The sequence below is a fragment of the Juglans regia genome, chromosome 8 (assembly GCF_001411555.2).
Source record: "Juglans regia cultivar Chandler chromosome 8, Walnut 2.0, whole genome shotgun sequence".
Classification (NCBI taxonomy): Eukaryota; Viridiplantae; Streptophyta; class Magnoliopsida; order Fagales; family Juglandaceae; genus Juglans; species Juglans regia.
Window position 1 is genome coordinate 29427215 of NC_049908.1, and position 20919 is coordinate 29448133.

General features: G+C 35.3%; 2 protein-coding genes and 1 long non-coding RNA gene across 8 annotated transcripts in view; all 3 read right to left on the minus strand.

The window, feature by feature from the left end:
• Positions 1-133: 133 nt before the first annotated feature.
• On the minus strand, positions 134-10483 carry LOC109019463 (protein BONZAI 3-like). 3 transcript variants are annotated; one of them, XR_004802256.1, is made up of 17 exons: positions 9884-10482; positions 8111-8158; positions 6785-6933; positions 6594-6642; positions 5929-5985; positions 5497-5676; positions 5265-5399; positions 5100-5161; positions 4895-4988; positions 4687-4801; positions 4477-4553; positions 3837-3974; positions 2997-3161; positions 2796-2909; positions 2624-2720; positions 679-1283; positions 134-584 (listed from the first exon to the last, which is right to left on the minus strand). XR_004802256.1 is itself a non-coding variant. In XM_035693289.1 (16 exons), exons 1-16 carry the CDS (start codon positions 10040-10042, stop codon positions 1162-1164), a joined length of 1761 nt encoding a protein of 586 aa, XP_035549182.1. In that variant the 5' UTR covers positions 10043-10482; the 3' UTR covers positions 134-1161. The 3 variants fall into 3 exon arrangements, 2 of the variants coding, with proteins under 2 accessions (XP_035549182.1, XP_035549181.1); XM_035693289.1 differs by having other exon boundaries at positions 134-1283; XM_035693288.1 differs by lacking the exons at positions 134-584; positions 679-1283 and having other exon boundaries at positions 1550-2720; positions 9884-10483.
• Positions 10484-12618: 2135 nt separating this feature from the next.
• On the minus strand, positions 12619-14684 carry LOC109004530. 2 transcript variants are annotated; one of them, XR_001998297.2, is made up of 3 exons: positions 13803-14684; positions 13588-13705; positions 12619-13498 (listed from the first exon to the last, which is right to left on the minus strand). It is a non-coding gene; the product is annotated as an uncharacterized LOC109004530 (long non-coding RNA). The 2 variants fall into 2 exon arrangements; XR_004802259.1 differs by having other exon boundaries at positions 12620-13493; positions 13803-14682.
• Positions 14685-15379: 695 nt separating this feature from the next.
• LOC109004516 (probable disease resistance protein At4g27220) overlaps positions 15380-20919 on the minus strand; it is a 963953-nt gene continuing 958413 nt past the window's right edge. For 2 of the 3 annotated variants that reach the window (XM_035693283.1, XM_035693282.1), the window contains exons 4-5: positions 19487-19906; positions 17608-18791 (exon numbers count right to left, since the gene is read on the minus strand). In XM_035693283.1, the coding sequence (XP_035549176.1) occupies positions 17664-18791; positions 19487-19906 (1548 nt within the window). In that variant the 3' untranslated portion in view covers positions 17608-17663. Of the gene's footprint in view, positions 15424-17607; positions 18792-19486; positions 19907-20919 lie in introns of those variants that run through there. The other variant, XR_004802254.1, reaches the window with a different exon arrangement.

Genomic DNA, 20919 nt, shown 5'->3' on the forward strand with positions numbered 1-20919 from the left:
CGAGGCTTCTTACATCTAAAATAATAAAAATGAATCTTAAATATTTGATTTGAGCTTAGCTCTTTGAACTTTAGAATTCTTATAGTCAAAAGAAAAAAGCCATGTGTACCATTAGATGTTATAAGAGAAAAACTTGGTGTACAAGCTCGCAGTTAATAATATTTGATACAATGAGTTTCTTTGGACATACCTCTTTTCGGGGCGAAATTATTACATTAATAAGGAAAATATGAATACATTTTCTAGGGAATGGGATATCCTATCAATCACCCTTAAAAAAATGACAAAACAATCAAATAAACACGACTCGAAAAATGGTATCAGATAATTAGTCTGGTCCCATAGTTGGCCATCATAAACACGTAAACAAAAGAACAAGAAAAATAATAAAAAGGAAATAAAAGTTAAAGGACTGTATGTATAGAAGGTAGGGGCGTGAAGGGTGGTGGTGTGGCGGTACATGATCAGGACCATATGCACCGTCGATGATGGCACGTATGGCTCATGCATTGATAAAAACGTACGGTAGAAGAGTGAGTCGTAAACTCAATGAGGAGACAGTTGGCCTGGTGGTGCATGCATGGCTGCACTTGGAGAAAATAAGGATAAAAATGCTAGTAAGCCAACCAGCAGCCAACAAGAAGAGAGTGGCTTTAAAAAAAGGGCCAAAATCATTACCATATGGGCGGCATGTAGTTGTTACATGCGCTGCAAATGGCTTTTGACAACCACGCACAGGCGGATGACTTCTTTTGGATGGTGGAAGAGTTCGATGATCAAGAACTGACGCTTCCATTGGCGGTGTGCAAGTGAGATTGTTGAATGGATGAAATACAATGTATCTGGCCTTCAATGGCTCGCGCGGATTAATAAAGAACTTGGAGCAAAAGAAGAGACAAGCGTCAGTGGGAGAGGGAAAGGCTCTCGGTGGGGGTTTCTTTCGAGGGGGAGAGAGGGACGTCAAACAATCTGATATACCCTTCTATTTCTTGGCATTAAAACTGTAACTCCTTGCCCACACCGACGAAGGAAAAAGGAAACAGCTACTTACAGGCGGGTCAATCTATCAGTGGGACAGACTTCAGAAAACCTTGGCAGTTGCGCCTGTTGATCAGCGGTATCCCACCTTACTTGACCCTATCCAAACGCTTGGGCATATACTCAAGTACCAGACGCTTGGGCTTCATGGAGAGGGCGTGGCTTGATATCTCTGCACCGCATGTACGTCAAGAACTGTCCTGGTAGCTCTTCCAAAAGAGCCTGGACCATAGAAATCTGCCCACCTGCACATACCACAACTATGTTATAGTTGAAGTAAAATGGAGTTCAAGCAAAAACAGAACAGCTGCAACAAGATAAAAGTAAAAGGAAACTGCTCATGCCAGTTGATACAAAAGTCAATAGGCCCAAACAGATGATACAAACGTCCACGGACAAATGAAGTAGAACTGACTTTTGGGTTGTAGCCAAGCTGTTTGGTGTTGGTCGGTCAATGTTTAACCCATAAAGAGTTGAAATTTAAAAAAAAAAAAAAAAAAAAGGCAAAATAAAGGACCAAGACAGTGGTGGCAACAGCAGTTCATGCAACATCTCCGTCAAATACAATTTCGGTGTTCAAACCCACCCTTTAATCCTTTCTTCACTCCATCAATGAATAATTATCTAACTAGGCATTGCAATCAACGATGTGGTTTTGTTGCTTTCTCTCTCCCCACAAAAAAGCTCTAAACTGTCTCTAAAAAGCAGAGAACGAAGTCCGTCCCAGCTTCTCCGTCCCCTTTCCCTCCTTCCTTTCTCTTCTCCCTAATCTAGATCTTCTCATTCCATTTTTCCATTGTTTTAAAAATTTCCCCCCTTATCTTCTTCCTCTTTTTGTCTCTAGTTTAAGTCTTGGAGGTTAGTTCTACTGCTGTCCGACCGGTTCCAACCACCACAAGCCCACAATATACAGAATCGATTCCCACCATTTGATCACCCACAGCCACCCCTCAGGTACCAAACAACCACACATACTGCCCCTCGCCAACAAAGACAGGCATCGGCCACCTGCTCTCTTTTTGGCAGTTAACTCTCCTTTACTTGCACCTCAAGTCCCTAAAGTGTTTTCCAGTCCTTTCATTTTGTTTTTACTTCGTTTTCACCTCCATTTTCGGCACCCTGGCACCCTTTTGCTGGAAGTATTTACTCTCAATTCGTTTTTGTCAATCCACTTATGACCACCACGTGCCTTATCTTTGATTTGGCTGCTTGCCGATCTACCATCCACGACCACAAGATCATTATTCTGATTGGTGCATGAGGCCCATGCGTCACCCTCCTCAACAGTTTACTTCCTTTTTCGGAAAACAAACGGTCTTCTTTTTTGCTGGAAGCAAACATTCGTTCTTGCTTATTATTCTGAGAATAGGGAAGATGTGAGCATGGGGACTCTCCCAACACTCCAAAGCAGGTAATTATGTGCACCATTACCACCGTGGCTCTCAGTCACAAGGTCACAATCTCTTAGTTGAATTGCACCAAGAACGACCTTTTATTACAGTTCCCCCCTCCTCAGTTTGGTAAAGAAACAGGCATCTGGACCCAATTTTTAGCTCCATACGTGCACACACCATTATGTACTTACCATGAACATCTCGCATTGGAACAAACTGTACAATGTCACGTGTAGCAACACGATCTGTAGAGCTCTCTAATCGTTGTCCTTTATCAGCATCAAGGACCTGCCACAAAAACTAAGTTAGATGACAGATTAATACATGAGGGGAAGTTCAAGTTCTAGAAAAACAATGCCATACCTCCATTTGTCCAAAATCTGCACTTCCCACTCCCACTATAAGAATTGATAGTGGAAGATCAGATGCCTTCACCAAAGCGTCTTTCGTTTCTTGAAGGTCTGTAAGGACTCCATCCTAGAAAAGGGGACAATTTATTTGATTACCAAGCGAAGGATTGAAGGTGGAAAGAGACATCAAAATGAAGTTAACTATTCTATTTACCGTAATAATGAGCAAAACGAAGTACTTTTTGCTGTTGTATGAAACGGATTGGCTTGCAATTTGAGCAGCTGTTTTAATCACTTGGCCAAACAACGTTGGTCCAGCCAGAGTAACATTATGTAGAGCACTTGCATAAGCAGACATGATGCCTTCAACTCCTTCAACCTATTGAAAATCAGAAGCTAAATGCATTACTTAAGGAGTATGAACATGTAGTTTTCATAAGGATGATACGTATGCTATGCAACAATGACAAATCACTTGATTTCAATGTGAGTCTGGTAACGGTATCACTTTCATTATCTTAACAATTTCACAAGAAAAAAGCACCATCGAGTGTAACACATAATATTATCAAGAGTATTGGGTTATAACTCGATCCATTTGATTTTCATCATTTTCATTTACTTAAAAGTTTTTAGAAGGACTATAAAGACTTTCTAGAACCTATTAATTGCATATCTAAAATTATTGTATATAACAGTTTTGCATGTGTTGTGGTTATCTATACTTGGTGTTTTTTCAACTAATGCTTTTACCAACTTCTTACTTGGTTGACGCTGACTATGACACTCAATTCAAGACCAACATAACTAAAAGTGGTAGAGGAAGAAAAAAATCAAATAAAGCAAAAAAAATAAATATAAAATTTTAAGAGCAAACAGTGATGAGATACACAGGTTGAAACCAAAATAAAAAATAAAAATCAGGGATTAACTACATAATTGCAGGAGGGTAAACAAGATGGCGATAGTTCTCTGGAAAGGCCAGTACGTCAAACCAAAATGTTGCATCAGAGACGAAGCAGCAAAGCAATATTATAAAATGGGCTCCTCTCACCTCAAAGCTACCTGCACTTCCATTCAGGTTGAAGCAATGTGAGATGGTTCCATCAAATGTTTTTCCACCGAAGCCCCATGCAGGAAAGCGCCTATCCGAATCATAAAACTGAATGACCTCCCCAACCTCCATTATAGCCTGAAAAAAATTCAGTTATCAAGCAGATAACAATTTTGCCCATCAACAATAATTTCTTTAAATGCATGCTAACAGAAGGCCCCCTTAACAAACCAGAATAAATAAACTTGTTTTTCTCAAAAGCTCAAGAAAGCAAATTGGATATTGAAAACGAGCCCCTTGATCAAATTGAGTTATAACAGAAATAAAAGAAAGCAATTTAGAAACATGTCTATGGACCAAACTTTATAACAAAAGATATATATGAACCAAATCAAGATAACAGCTAGTTTCCCAGGTCAGTGTTATATGTCGGGAGGTAATTTTGAGCGTCAATATCATAATGAAAATACAATTCATGAACTCATATAGGGTAACTCGATATGGAGGAGAGGAAGGACATGCCAATCTATCCAAAAACCATTGGCAACAATCTTGTATCTTCTGTTCCAAAGAATACACCTATACTACTTTTGGAGTCAAAATAATACCCTGTTGAAAGCACCAGAGGATGCAGACTCACCTTCTGATAAGAATTCAACTGGCCGGAAGGATCAATGTAGTGTAAAGAATCTGGGTTCCGAGGATTTCCATTTGAGGCTGGACAAATTAAAATTGAATTTTCAAAGTATGAATAAGAGTCTTATTCAGGCGAAACATTTACAACCAGAAAAAAGAGAAAAAAAAATCAATCATCACGCGTATACTAAATAGTCCTCAAGAAATTACTTACCTGTAAAGTCAACCGCAACCATAAAGTTGAGCTCAAATCCACAAGAAACATAATCAAGAAAGCTGTATTGTTCCTTCTCACAAAATTGATCCACAAACAGCTCTCCCTTCAAAACCTATATTGATGAATCATTGAACAAATGCATATTCAAATAAAAATAATAAACTGAAATATTTTAAGAAATTCTACAGCAAGTATGAATAAGTACCTTCTTGTGACCCTGATGAGATGTTATAGTAAGATTTGCACCACTTCTACCTTCATGAAGTTTTTCCAGGTCGGCCACTGACTTCTGAAGTTTACTGATGAGGTAAATTTAAGAACAGTATCTTCTTTAGAGCCAGAGGCTAAACTCGGATAACAAGGGAAAGCAAGCAAAAAGGAATCCGCAGACTAACTAAATTCCCACTTACCCAATAAGCGAATGTTTGCCACTGCTGTTGAAATCAAAGCACTCGATAATCAATGGGTTATCCTGCAACAAGTCAAATTTCATGCACCACATGCATCTTCTTAGTCATCCAAACAGCAGAATATCCTATAATATATGTGACCAAATCTTAAGGTGACAAGTTTACCTTACTTCCAAACTGCTGCATACTCAGGCATAGGGGTTTCCATGTTGGATTTAAATTGTCGTTCACCACTTCAGTCTTGCATATTGGAATTGAGCCTCCACTCTCAACAATTCTAGATATTCTTAGAAAAGGGTTCTACAATAAAGTGATGAATTTTGAGGATAAAAGAAACAACGAATATACATGCATACGTAACATAAAGCTTGAAGGTATCTGCTTTGCAAATACATACACTTTTAGAAAATATGTCCTTGTTATCCAAGTAAGAACAATGGAGTATCATCTCAACAACCCTCCTTGAAGCAACTGTCTCCTCTGCATGGATGGTGAGTACCCCTAAGTTCCTCAAACCCACATGCCCAATTTTACTATGAAGATTAAGGGTTAAACTCCGATTTTGTTTGGTAAGTACCTGCCATGGAAGAGGGGGGAAGGATTTGATGTTCAGTAAGATTAAAAATGGCTGCAATTGCAACATTCTTTTCAACTGCATCGATGATAACCTAATATCTTAATATATCACTAAATTAGGGAAGTAGCTCTCACAGTAGTCTTTCAATACAAAAATTCTGAAAATTGATATAATTTTATACTCAATTTGCACCAGCTTAGTGAATAAGCATATGCATTCTCAACGAGCCTGATTGAACCCAAGGCAGCATACCTCTGATAGAACACACGTGGCCTCTCCAAGAAAATCTTGATCCTCCAATTTCAGCGTCTGAAACACAACAGAAAAATGGTTCATACAGATTTTTGAAAAATTATAGATCATACAGTAATAGTTTTACATTATTCATTAATCACAATTGAAGTAGTTGACCCCCCCTCCACACACATAGATGTACAAAATATGTGACCAAATTGAGTAAGCAAACTGCTGCACACCATTCAGTGAGTACTTTCCCACGTCGGTCTTACAAGTTATACAGCTACACGATGTATCTATTGTCCAAATAACTTACGCTGACATAATAGTTGGCATCTAATAGTCGTTAGTTATTGTTCTCGAATTAGTTTTTTTGCCAATTCAATGTGTTTAACCATGTATCAACAAAAATCAACCGAACAGGCTAGTGAAAGTATAATGTCATCTAACCAACACATATTTTCTCAGAAAAACCAGTACCCAGCTCTTAGTCCCCGGTGTAAAAGAGTTTAACTAGCAAATTGCAGTATTCAGCACTTAAAAGGTATTGGAAGAGATACTACAGAAATGCTTAGCATGTACACTTTTTCTTGTATATTGTTGGTACAAATTATAATTGGAAAAACATAACCTACAAAGATTATAACATTAGATACTTGAGGGCAGAAACTATAATGTACCTTCACAGGTATATTGTGATATTTGGTATCAACATCATACACATGAAATCTGGAGCAAAAATAAAGAAGAGAAATGCGAGTGAGTCAAAAGCAGTCAAATCAAAACAGGAGCTCCTGTAAAAAAAAAAAAGAAAAAAAAAGAACTATATCTACAAAACTATAAGCACTTAAAATGAATTTGTACAGCTTACACCAATGGCTGTACAATCTCGAACTGGAATGCAACTGTAACTTTTTCTATCCATGTGGGATTCAAACTATTCAGTATAACCTCAGTGCGGCCTAACTCCTCTAGTTTTCCATCTATTTTCTTCACATATACCACTGCCATGGGATCACTCTGAACAGAACAATATCTATGTTAGCTCAAACAACAGCAAGACAATCCTGATCAAAACATGAATGCATCTCATATGAGCACATAAACAAACTACTGTGTATTGAAAAACTCAAACCTTGAAAGCTATAAACACCTTTTTCCAGAAAGGGTCAACATGAAGTATTAGTTCAGCTCGCTACATGTGTAAATAATACTTATGGTAGATGTAAACCGAATACTACCAGGATAGGAATCCCACGAAAACTACTCTAAACTTGAGAAGAAAGAAAAACACCAGAAACTTGGGGTGTTAGCTCAGTTTCTAGCAATTTTGAGCAAACAAAGATGGTGTCCAGGATTTAGTCATCCAAAGGTTAAGCAGAAGAGATACAGAAGAAGCAAGAAACTCTCCAAATTTGGAATCCATTTCTTGTTTGAGAAAGTCCTAATGGAAGACATATATCCTCCGAATCATTAAACACAAGATACCAATACTGTAGTTTTCTTTCCTCTAGGTCATAATATATCATTAAGAACACCAAAAACAGAACAAACAAAATTATATCACTAAGCACTGTAGTTTTCTTACCCAGGTTTTTCATCAGTGTATAATAATTACCCAAACTAATTAAGACAGTCATCGATCCACATACATAGTAATCCAGCTCATTACAAGAGTATGACTACAAATATCTTGTGTAAACAAAATACTGTCAAAATAGTAACTTAACTTTTTTTTATAGGTAAATAGACATAGCCCAAGTACACAGAACGTATAAAAATAGTAGCTTAACATAACATAAAGTAATGATCATCTCACGTGCCCTTTTAAACCCTGACAAACCACCTTCTCATGCAATCTCCCCTCTGTTTTGGTTGTATCTTGAAGTGAAACTCACACAGTAAAATGTACTTCAACATAATGAACCAAAATTGTGATAGTTTTCTCAAAATTTAGAACTGATTAATTCATAGAATTATGTTAACTCAAGAAATATTATACCACAGTCTTGAATTAATACAAATGTGAAGTGTGGTTTGGATCATAATTTCAAGTCCGTGCTAAGCATAGAAAATATATAGGTGATGAAGGTGGACAATAGAGCTCCTAAACAAAAGATTTGGCAAAGGACAGATGCTAGTATAAACCCTCATAAACATCACTACCAAACATATGGTTATTTTTAGAGAGGAATACCTTCGAAATGATGTCACGATCTCGCAAGTTAAATGCTGATAGGGATAACTGCAGCACAGATTAAAATATACATGAATACATTTTGAAAAAGCAAAACAAATAAGTTAACAGTACAGAAATAAATAAAAAGACAAACTAAAAACAAAAGAGCCATGCATGCAGATAGAATAACAATTCCAGATGTCGAAATCTCCTATAATACAGTTAATTGATCCCCTCCCATGTAAAGTTTTTGTCAGGCAATATACTGTTTTGGAGCTTGCCGTTATTCCACCCATTTCTTTCTAGTAAAGGGGCAACAGAAATGCACAATTTCCATCTGTTGGAGATGAAAGAAATGGCAGGTAACACTTTTCAAGAATATAGGTGGCACTTCAACCTTTGGCACTTAAAAATGAGAATATTCAACTCCTGCACAATACTAAAAGGCGGCATGTTGCTTCATACAACCTCATCAGTCTCCAATTTACTAATATTCCGTTAACATATTTAGCTTGACTAAAAAGTTTGACTGCAGTCTTAAATTTAAGAAGTTGGTTACTATGTGGGGTATCAATTTAGTCAATTGACACTTTTGGCCCGTTTGTTGCTTGGTTTATAGTGTTTAAGAAGAGTATTGAGTTTCAAAACCTTAAATCTCATGACTTTTAACTGTTATTTCCGAAAAAATGAGGGAAGCGAAACAGGGAACGGAACAATAGGTGGTCTATGTCAGTAAGAAAATTAAAACGAAAGCATCTAGTGGTCCTGATACGAATAAGAACGAAATACATTTTTCTATTGAAAAAACAGAATTTGGAATCAATGGCCTCGTCTGACACTCCAAAGTTGAATTGACATCCACAAAATGGAAATCTTACCAAAGTTTACACTTAAGAGGAGAATTTTGCAGTGCAACTTAGGAACTGAGGTGGGCTCATAAATGGATCCATGGTAGCAACTAAACCATACAAAGAACAAGCAGGTATGGCCATAGTTTTGAATCAAGTACAATGTATGGGGAAGATATCCATCCTTTCACAGTAAAAGCAAAACATCATCGTTTATCTAAGCCATAAAACACATGGAACCCCGACCATGCTATCCATTCTCGATTCTGAGAAACTAGTAATAAGCCAAACATTTAAATGACAGACTATCAAAGTCAACATTGCGCTGCATGCCCCGCTTGCTTCATTTATCAGGCGAAACTCATAGCTTGAAAAGCGTTAAGGAGGTAACATTTTAGCACCTTTGAAATACAGACAAACCGATCCTCTACCATGCAATGAAAACGACTTCTTTGATAATTTTACACATATATGTATTGAAAACATAACAATAACTGAATAACACTAACACGAATACAGAATATTTATTATTTTATTATCTACTCTTTCTGGATAACATTTTTTTAATCAAGTTTCTGAATAAGAATAGTATTACAGGGAAAACTTTAATGGAGAAGAAAAAAGTAACCACAATTTAAAAAAAATAATAATAATCGTATTCATATTATTCTTGTTCTCATTGTATTTTACGGGCAATGCCCAACATAATAATCAGGTAAAATGAGAATAGTAAGAACCTAAGCCAATCTGGGATAGAAAATAAATACTGATACGAATTTCAGCCAACGTGGGGATAAACAGAGTCTGAGCCACCGTGGGGTAGATCATAGAGAGCAGCACAGCTCATATAAATTTATATTAAAACTTGAAATAATATTAGTAAAAATTTAACATTTTTCTTTGTACAAATTATATATACAGGCGTTAGAATGGCTGTCACTACCTCGACTTGGGTGAAGAGTTGCTGGAGCCCCCGAGACCTGTAGAAGAACTCAACGGCGTCGTTGTGTCCGCGATTGTTGTTGTTGGTAGCTGTGGTTCTCTGTTGGACCCCACCCACAGCTTGCTTTCCTCCTTGCACATCCGAAAAGCAGTTCCCCATCTCTCCCTCCCCAATTTTTTTTTTTCTTTTCTCTATTTAAAACCCTGGATAAATTATTTACTTATCCTCTAAAAAAATTTCAGAGCTCTTCAAACTCAACCTGTCCTTTGTATCAAAACATACAAAAAGGAAGATTTTTTACGTGTTTGGTCACAACCTATTTCGCAGAAAACGTGTGTTGAGGATTGTGATTGCGGAGGATTGTCTATCTCCGCTCTGCTCTGCTCTATATATTAATGGAGAAAAGCTGTTTTCCTACGAAGACGATGAAATGTTTCCTTCCTTCCTTCCTTCTGTGCAAGAACCTAGTACCTACGAAATCGTAGCATCTTTACGATGTAGCAGTGCTTTCTTGACGAACACAACGCGTGATTTCCTTTTCCCTTTGAGCAATTTCGCGTTAAAACCAACACAGAGGAAAGCTAAAATGTGCATTGACGAACCCGGAAGATGGTTTTCTAATACAGAGAAATTAATTGTTTATTTCTAAAATCAATCAATATTCATTTTCTTCTTTGACCTTTTGTTGAAAACTTGAAAGTAACGTCCAGACTTTTTCGATAAACACTGGAAATAGTTTAATGAAAGGAAATAAACTAAAGCGTTTGGATCGAGACAAGAGGAATTGAAATTAAAATAAAATATTGAATAAAATATTTTTAAAATATTAGTTTTTAAAATTATTATTATTTTAAAAAGCTAAGTTACAACTATTATACCTTTTTATGCAACTATTATATAAAAATTCATTCATTTTTGTTTTGATGTTAATGTGTTTGAATTTAAAAAATATTATTTTATTAAAAATTATAAATTAGTTATACGTTTATTATTTCTCTTTCTATATCAGCCCTCATTTATTTTCAGAATCAACTCATCTCGTTTAATAATTATAATTTTATCAAATTTTAATATAAAATAAAAAAAATAATTCAAATTTTTTAAATTTTAAAATAAAAATAATATTAAAAATATATATTTTAACAATATTTTATTTAATTTTTTAATTTTAATCTCAACTCATCACATCTCACTCATTTTTACCTAAAAAACAAATTAGACCTTTATAAATAACAATCACATCGATCAACAAATTTAATTTCCAGACTTATATGTCACTAATCAAAAGCCAAAAACAAAAGTCAAATTAATATTTATTAGTTGCTGAATCACCATTCATACGAAGCTATCTTGAGTTTTTTTTTTTTTTTTTCTTAAATAAAAACTTGTAGTACGCTTTCAATTTCCTATATCTCAATCGAATGAACAATTGTGTCAAAAAATTATAAGAAATCTTGATATTTTACGCTTTCACTTTAGTATAAGGGAATGATGTAATTGAATCAGATTACGTGTTGAACGATTGTGTGTAACTCCTTCTTTGAATCAACATCGCTAATCATTGTCAAAGAAAATCAACCAACGGATGCGCTTATTTATTTCCCTTCTGCAAACGTATACTTTAAAAAAATAAAAAAAATAACAGCAAATTGTTATAATTTAATCGAAAAATGGGACCAGACCGACTTGAACCGGTGGAATCAATCTGGTTTGGATTAGTCTGGTCCGAAACCGATTTTCATAAATCCAAAACCAGCTGGTACGGATCCGATTCCAGTTCTATATTTTTTAAGACCGGATTGGTATATTACATTATATATTTTAAATTAACTTTTTTAATATTATGTATAATATTTTTTATATTATATAAAATATATATATAATATATAATAATATAAATTATAATTATATATAAAATAATGTTATTATAATTTATAACATAAAATTTTAATCTTAAACATGAAAATTTATTTGATCATATGCTTTAGACATAAAATATATATATTAATAATGCCTAATAAATTCTCAACATATTCCTTTTAATAAATACATAATATATTAGTAATCATTAGTATACTAATATATATTAGAATATTAATTACATTTTATGCCTTTAATACTAATACTATTAAAACCGGATCAGAACTGATAAAATCGAAGATATCAGTTTAGTCTTAAATTTTATCCAAAATCAAATCAGATTAGACTGATTACACCCCTAAGAGCAATCAACAAGACTCTAATCCTCTCTAATCTCTATGTACCTTCCAAGTCATTAACGTAATGGGCCTTTCATCTTTAATTCAATGTGATAAACGAGTAGAATAGATATTTGAAGAAGGGTTGAATCTTCTTATTTTGAATTTGAATTCTTTCTTTCTTCCCTCCTTCCGAGCAAATGTATATGACGAAGTTAAGAGCACTCGCAAACCAATTTGCACATAAATTCAAGGTTTCTACCTTGCAATTCAGGAGTATATCATGTCATACATACAATGTGCAGTTGGTAGCCCAAGAACATTGACCAATCAAGGAGTAAGTCGAACACTTCCAACGCCAATCGACCAAGTTTGATAGTCCCACATTTTTTATCTGTTTCGAAGCTAATCGCAATTGACAAATAGAGTTCAAGATGAAAAAAAAAAAAGAAAAAAAAAAAGAAATATAAATCAATAAAGATCACTTTAGAGTCTCTGACAAGAGTGAAGCTATCTCAGATTCTCAAACCCCGACAATGGAACAACAAAAATAATTTCCAATTAATTGAAAGAATTACTAAAATGAATTCTGATTTTTTTTCCCCACTGAACACCAAAGAATATTGATGGGTACCAAAATGCCGCTTACACTCAGTTCCGTACAAATTTGGAGCCAAATCTGTTCCCTCATCCATACAATATGCAACTGATACATATGTTCATTTAGTCAGTGGTGTAGGAATGATAGACCAGCAGAAGAGTACCGAGACGAAACTGGCACAGGCACTGCTTCTGGCTGGGCAGCCTGATAATGATGTGTCTTGTCTTTGTGCAGTAAAGCATCAGCAGCATATATGGAGTATAAACTACCCACTCGATCAGTTTCTGTCCTGCGTAAATTGGCACTCTCAATTGGGTGCGTTCCACCAATAGGATAAGAACCTGATGAAGCACCATAATGATAACCATGGTATGGATCCTTTGTATACAGGCCTGAAGAAGTAGCAGATGTTGCAGTTGCAAAAGGTACAGTGGATTATGTTTCACGTCTAGCACCAAGACCATAAGATGGTACTCTCTCTCATTCAAGTAGAGAGAATCAGCATGAACAGTCTCTCTCTGTGTGGAGACAGCATTTATATGTAAAGTCCCGAGGAGTCTCCTCTCTTGGTATAGTTGCCATGTCTCTGTATACAAGACGCTGATGATACCTTTCATAAGATGGCAACTGAAATCTACTAGAATCACCATCCGTATAAGGATCCCTAGCAAGTGTTTCCTTATGATAACGGGGCCACACTTCTCTTACTATTTCATGAACTTTACTGTCACCAACTCTAGCAACTTGAGGAGAGCAGACAGGCAACACAGTTGAATGAACTTCAGCCGGTCGAAAAAGCTTTTCAAGATTCCTAGCCTGAAGGGAAAAATTAGAAAAATTCTGAATGCTAATATTTCAAAAGAAACAATGACCCCAAACTACCAGCGAAAAAAAGTGAATCTTACTTGCTTATCAGTAAGTTCTGTTTTGAATTTGTGCTTTTCATTATAATTTTTCCTTGATTGCCTTCTTAAAAACACCCTCAGGTAGTGGAAGACAATCTTTCTCAATAGTGAACCGCACCTGAAAATTGATAACTCATCAGTATCCAGATCTGCCAAGATAAATGAATAAAATTACAATAATTAGCTACAAAACTCACGCTCCAAGAAAATCTGACCTGAACAGGGAATGCCCCACCGAAAGCCCTTGGCTCAAGTTTCATGCCACCAGAAGAGGCCGCCTTATAAATCCCATAAAGAAGCTTCAAATCAAAATCATAGAGAAAAAGTTTAATCCCAAGTTTGATACCCATCACGACATCCTTTTTACTTGTTGTAACACTCATTACATGATAGCGAAAACAATCTGGCTTGGTCTTTGCATTGCACATGAATATCAAACCGCCGAGTTTTTCTTTATTCTTCTCATCATGTTGGCTCCTCTAAGCACCATCATGTTTTTCGTTGTTCTTTTCACTCTCAGTACCACTGTCTGACATACAATGCCTTCCTTCGTTTCTCTCTTTCTGTTTGTGCTTTTCCAACTCAATGATCTTCTTCCCTTGGTTATTTTCAGGCTAATGGCTCTTCTCTTTATGCCCTTTATCATTGATGTTCTTCTCATTGCCTTCTTCTCTAGAATTCAGCTTTTTAACCTCTCCTCCACCATTGTTGCTTTCTATGTTACTCTATACACGCTTATTATTCTTTCTTTGTTTCCACTGAGCCTGTGGACCACCTTTATCTTTTCTGGAGTTTAAAATTTACTACCAAGAGGCTTCTTTGCTATTTTTGATTCAGCCTTTAATGATTTCGAGGTTTTCTTTTTTGACGACTCTGTTCCAGTAGATGCCTCTGTTTCCTTCTTTTTATAATCTGGTTTCATAGGTGCCTCGACAGGAGAGTTTGATTCGTTTTTGTTATCTTCTTCTTCCTTCATGTTGGATTCTGGTTCAGTAGGTGCCTCTGCAGGAGTCTATGCTTCCTCGTTTTTTTCCTGTTCCATATTCCACGAACCAAGAGGCTGCCTGATCAAGATGTTTCCCAACAAGCACGTTGCCAATAAAAAGCTTTTTCTTTGTTTTCTGTTAACCAGAAGCAAACCGGATTAAACAATTAGGATAGGATGAAACAAAAACAAGAAAATGAAAATGAGAAAGTCATAAGCGTTTAGTCAACTGGTCATTGTTATCAAGGCTCCATGGACTTGCATCTAATTCTTCAAACATTCTGATTCAATTTGTTAGAAATACTAGATCAAATTACACAGTGGAAGTGATGTTACCTCGTCGTTAAATTGTAGATCTAGTATGGTTGTTCCACGGATTCTTCGTCGTCGTCGTTGTTCATCCGGAATCTCTTGTATTGATAATGGAGTGTGCTACGTGGTAATATATCATAGCAACACTCACATATTTCACAGCTTAGACTAGAGAGAACTAATTGAGAGAGAGAGAGCTTGTTGATCCAAGTGTCACATCCAAAGAGGGGCTATGTAAATAGCCACTCTAGTGTAACTCACTGGCTGAAGCCAGCCATCAAGACTCGTGAAGGGTGCACACTATGGGTGCCCCTTTCTTACACAATTAAATTGGTAAAAAGTAAAAGTTCAAAAACTAGAAAAAAACAAGAATGCATTATGTATTAGTGTAGAGAGAGAGAGATCCCCAGAAGCACCAATTTATGTGGAAGCTCGATAAATTATCAGCCACGTCAATCAAAATAAGGTCAACACAATAAAATAAAATTAAGTTAGCATCTTTACATACTAGCTTCCTCTCATCTGTGAAGGCTTGGGTTCTGCAAATTTATTTATATCAAGAAAAGGGTAAATCAAACTATATCCATCCACATCAATTGTTATCTAAAGCATAATTGTCAGTTGTCATCTTCGTTGTCTCCTCCCACAATTGGGAATTGCCACATAGTGAAAGAGGTGAAGCAAGGGAATTCTAATTTCGAAGGGATCAAGGACTTCCTGGATCAGAGTTCCATAAGAGTCAGAAAGCAGTTGCAAAGTCCAATTTCAATAACAAATGGATTTGAAAAGATGGAAAATTTGCTTGAAACCTGCTCCATTGGTAAATTTATTTTTTATGCAGGAAGAATGCAACGACAAATTGGTCATTGATAATTTGGAAGAATTGACAGGGGTGCCTTTTTGCTGCACCATCATCTGATCTCAAAAATCTATTCGACATCTTTAAAGAAAGTACTAGAAAAGGAAACATAGAATGGGAGGCTTTTTTGCTGAAAAGCTATCCAAGAATTCAAGAACTAGAAAGACATGAAGCACAAAAGAAAGACACCCAGCAAGACAAGTGAGAATCTAAGTAATGCATATGAAACTCTACCGTCGACTATAACTCTAAAACCAAAAGCATTTATGTTTGCTCAGTCAATTTCAATCTCAAAGCAAGCAGCATTTGTACAACTTGACCCATCTATCGATTAAGCCAACTAGGATGATAAATATACCTCATACTAGATCATGACATGCCCTCCTTCAGCTCCATAGTCTGCTTTTACACACACTGTCTTTATATTTACTTAGGCCAACTTCTTCCAAAATGGAGAAAATAAATTAACTTTGATCTAGCCGACACCCACAAGAAAATAACATTTGGGCAATATCACAGCAGCCCTTTCTCTTCACTTCCTTCCTTTTGCTTAATCTTCACAGCTCTGGGTAGTCTGGGTGAGCAATACAACAGTTTGAATACTGGCTAACGTAGCCATTACTTTTTAATGAATTGAATAGCATCTAATGTAGTTCAATATCCCTATCAAAAAACGCAGTTATAAAACACCAGCACACAACTCCAAATATAGTGGGAAAAAAAAAAATATCGAGAAAGGAACAATTTCCATAAATGACAGTAATAAAAAGATAGAAACGCACCGTTTGGTTTATAAAGCCAAATGTTGCGTTTTACATAAACAACCGACACAAGCCTTGCTATATCACACTCTACTGTTCATCACACTCTCCACACACTTCACATAGTTTTTTTTTTTTCACCCCAGCACGTTAAGTGTGCTGGGGCTGCTTCACACGGTAGTGTATGAAACAGATTTTTTCAGAATAATGCTAGAGAGAAGCCATTATAGCAGTGCACACTTTGCACTCACTGCGTGACTTCTTCTAATTGATTATTCCCAACACTCACTTAGGAAGATGTGTGGTTTATATGATACCACATCATGTGTGCAAAATGGATACACTCAATAGTGGCTTCTATCTATATTTATTCTTTTCAATAATATAATCCAGAATCTTCTTCTTCAGGTGCGTATCACTTCCTTAGTTCCTTCAGCTGTCCGATTCATTATTTCCCAACGGTGCCGTTTAGAGTTCATGCTTCCTTCACCTCACAACCCGTAGCCTTCAGTTTCAGACTTAACTTCCCACTTTCTGTCTTGCGTCTTGCCATTTTGCCCCTTTTCACCTAGGGTTCATAACAGCGATGAATCATTTACATCGACAAATCCATGAATAGAACAACGAAAATGCATCTACCTAAAAACTCTACAATGCCAAGCACCGTAAAATCCATTTTATTTTCTATTTTCTACCTTCCCTACCTTTTCCTTCAAACAAACCCAGTTAATTTCCATGCAATTAAAAGGCAAAAAAAAAGAGAAAATAAACAGTTCCAATTAAAACCCTGAGACGGAGAGAGATAGGAAGAGAGTACCTGGCCAAGCAGAGAGAAAGAGAGAGGGCGACTGTAAAGAACGAGAGAAAATGATGAAGAGAACCGTACAATAGATCTGGTAGAGAAGAAGAAGTGTTAATTAATATTATATTATATATGAATTGAATATATTGGCATCCTCTATATCCATATCCATGGCGTCTTTTCTTCTTTTTGAAAAACTAGTTGATTAATTTTCCCTTGTAAAAGAAATCTACTCATCAACAAACTACATTATATATACACCTTTTAGCTACATTATATCACAATGGGAGAATATTCTTACCCTTTCTCTGAATAACAATTGAGCTGTATCGTAGTGATTTGACTCCCAATGCAAATTCAAGTATGATATACTCCTTTTAGCTCTGGTGTACTTGAGACTCCGCGACATAAAGGCTTCATCTCGGGACAACGTGTCACAATTACATTCTTCAAAGATTCTCCAAAGGAATAAGGTCCAGAGCAAAAGTGTGTGAGGTTTGGTAAGTCTACAAGTTCTAAGTGTGCTAATTTGTTGAAAGTAATTGCCACATGTTCTTCACCATCCTCCATTGCTACAATTTCTGTAATCCTTTTGCATTCCATCACAGTCATTTTTTTGAGTTGCACCAGAGTTTTGGCAGTTGTGGATGTTAATAAATTGATCAATCCATCACAATATGATATGTGCAATTCTGTCAAATTTTGAAGAAATACCGAGGATGGCACTATGTTTTTCAATTTTCTGCATCGTGACAGATGAAGAAATTCCAGATTATGAAAAAGTGGGCATGGCTGGGTACTGTCTTCTTTCCACAAATGTGTAAGCATAGGTAGACTTCGGAGATGTAGTTGTCTTAATCGTGGGACTGGATCAACAAGTTCATAAGGGAATATTTCCTCCCGCCAACTAATCCATACTTGAAGTTCCAACAGATTTGGCAGTGGAAGTTGAATGCAAGTCTGGAGTTGGTTCTGTTGACTACTACTGCTGCTCCCAAATTTTGAAGCCCAAATCAGTACTTGTTCACATTGGAACAGTTCTAATTTTTCCAATGAAGGACATTCCAAAATAGTATCCACCCCTTCCAAAATCCACTTGAGTTTTGGCAATCCACAAAGTCTCATTTGAGTTAGTATGGGGAACTCAATATGTCTGGCTGTTCCGTCTTCTCTCGCTACACTTTCTTCCTTCCCTGAACTTGGAGCTATTAAAACTTGTGGTTCTTTACCATTATGCCCCTCCATATTTCTAAATATACTTTCTAATGATCTGCAGTTCCTTATATGTAGACGAGTCAGACGTTGCGATAATATTGTTGTTGTACGAAAATTAGATTGAAAGACGTGCAACAACTTTTCACATCCATCAATCTCCACATCTTGAATATTTTTGGAAAAAGAACTCGCAGCCACTTGATCCTGCCATATAATTTCCAACTTATCCATGTTCTGAATGAGCAACTTCTTCAAGCTCGAAAACGAGAGCTGTAAAATATATTAGAACAGTGGTTAACACATACCCCATCCAACATAAAAGAACCTATAAGAAATATATTTCAGCTCGATCGAGTGGACAGCTTCATTTAAATAATAAAAAAGGAAAACTAAACAACTCATGATGAAGTAAGCTGTATTGAGTATTCATCATGTATTCGGTTTGATATGTTTTGTTTGTTGGTAATAGTTGAACACCTTAATTTAATGTTTCCCGCAACGAGCCGCTAATTGGGTCACCCCTCGTGTATTTAAAACTTTTAAACTTGGGACCTAATCAGTAACTTTTTCTTATAAAAATATGAATTTAAGTTATTTCAAAATTTTAATTAATGCATTAAAAATCATAAAAGTAATTTATTCTATAGAGATTCTAATTTTGTTATTAAATCAGTTGTAATACCTATAATTCTTTCTGCTTTCGTTATTTAATTATTTCTTTATGAACTTGATCATATATAGAATAATAATGAGATTTGAGTATTTCTTTAATAATGATTAATATTGTAATTAAATCTGTATTTTAGAAATACTAATTAATTAAAATTTTCAACTTAAGGAGAGAGATCAAAATGATTTCACAATATATATATTTTTTTATAAGTGATTTCACAATATTAGGATGTAAAACTGTTCTACCTAAATAGGAAATCTTAAGACAGCTAATTAATTTTAGTCTCTCTTACCTCATCCACCAAGAAAATGGGTTGTTTAATGGACATCTCAGACGGCCTATCTTCAACTGTTTCTTCAAAGCTCACAACTCCTGAAGCAAATATCTCCACTTTCTCGCATCCTTCAATCTGAATCTCTTCCAACATGGGCCATTTTGAAACATGCACTCCTTTGTAAAACCACTTGAGTCTCTTTAAATTTTCAAGTCTCAAATTTGTTACTCGAGGGAACTCCAATAATGTCCTTGCTACTGCTCCTGCTCCTCCTCCACCTCCAACAATTTCCTCCAGTACCTCACAATTCTTAATCCAAAGTGTTTTCAATTGCTCTACACATTTGAAAACTGTTTTGGGTTCTTGACCACAGTTCCATACGTGCTTTATTTTGGGAAGACCCTTCATATGCAGTGTTTGCAAGCTAGGGAAGGAAACCTGTCAGATTATGTTATTTGTATCAGTTAAAGACGCCAAATATATATTTCTATGCTTCGATTTTGAAAATATGAAAAATTAAATTGGAGAAAGAATATAAAATAGCACAAATTTGGGAACAATAGTCCCTTCAAAAATTAGTATAGTCTGTCTATAAAATTCTCAACAGAGCTCCCAAGGATAAAAAGACATTATATCATGCCATTGTAAATACTCATTTGTGATGCTATTATAATAGTTGACAAAAATATGCCAAATTCCATATTTACGTAATGAGCTTTTTTATTTGAAAACTATTTTAGAAAAGTTCTATCTTATTTTTTAAAAATCTAACATTTATGACTTAAGATTATGGTGTCTTCAAACTTTCAAACTTTTTTTTTTTTTGACATTTTTTTCAAACTTTCAAACAAAAAAAAAATAAAAAATTCAATATTTTCAAATATCAAAATAAAAATAATATTAAAATAATTTATTCTAATAATAATTTATTTAATTTTTAACTTTTATCTCAATTAATTTCATCTCGTCTCGTTTGTAAAAACAAATGTGAGTGTCATATATATTAGCCTAGAAACTTTGAGCCTAGAATACATGAATTAGAAGCGTCGTTAAAGAAATATTATCTTGATCATTAAGTTAAAAAGAAGGAAAAAAAAAAAATTGTTGTACCCATCATCAAGACCCAAGTCACTTAAACTTTTTCCTTAAAAAATCCACGAGAGAGAGAGAATCTATAGACATAGATTTACATAGAAATTTTGGAAAATTTATTTTCACATCCAAAATGTACTGATAAAGTGTACAGTAGTGCTTTTCATTAAAAAAAAAAAAAAGCATTTGTATGTTTATTGTTTTTTTTTAAATATTCACAAAAATGTTTTAATAAGAAACAAAAAAATATAACACCGATACCTTTTAAGTCCCTATTCTCGCTTGATGTAGCGTTACATATGGCAAGATAAAGAGAGTTTTTAAGTGCACAATTATTTTGAAAAAGATAATAAAGAATT

Coding starts and splice junctions, on each gene's coding strand:
- LOC109019463 (XM_035693288.1), bottom strand. CDS start 10,042: ATGGGGAACTGCTTTTCGGATGTGCAAGGAGGAAAGCAAGCTGTGGGT. Junction 4,554..4,686: donor GGTTGCGGTTGACTTTACAG/GTAAGTAATTTC, acceptor TAATTTGTCCAG/CCTCAAATGGAAATCCTCGG. Junction 3,162..3,836: donor GAAGTGCAGGTAGCTTTGAG/GTGAGAGGAGCC, acceptor GATTTTCAATAG/GTTGAAGGAGTTGAAGGCAT.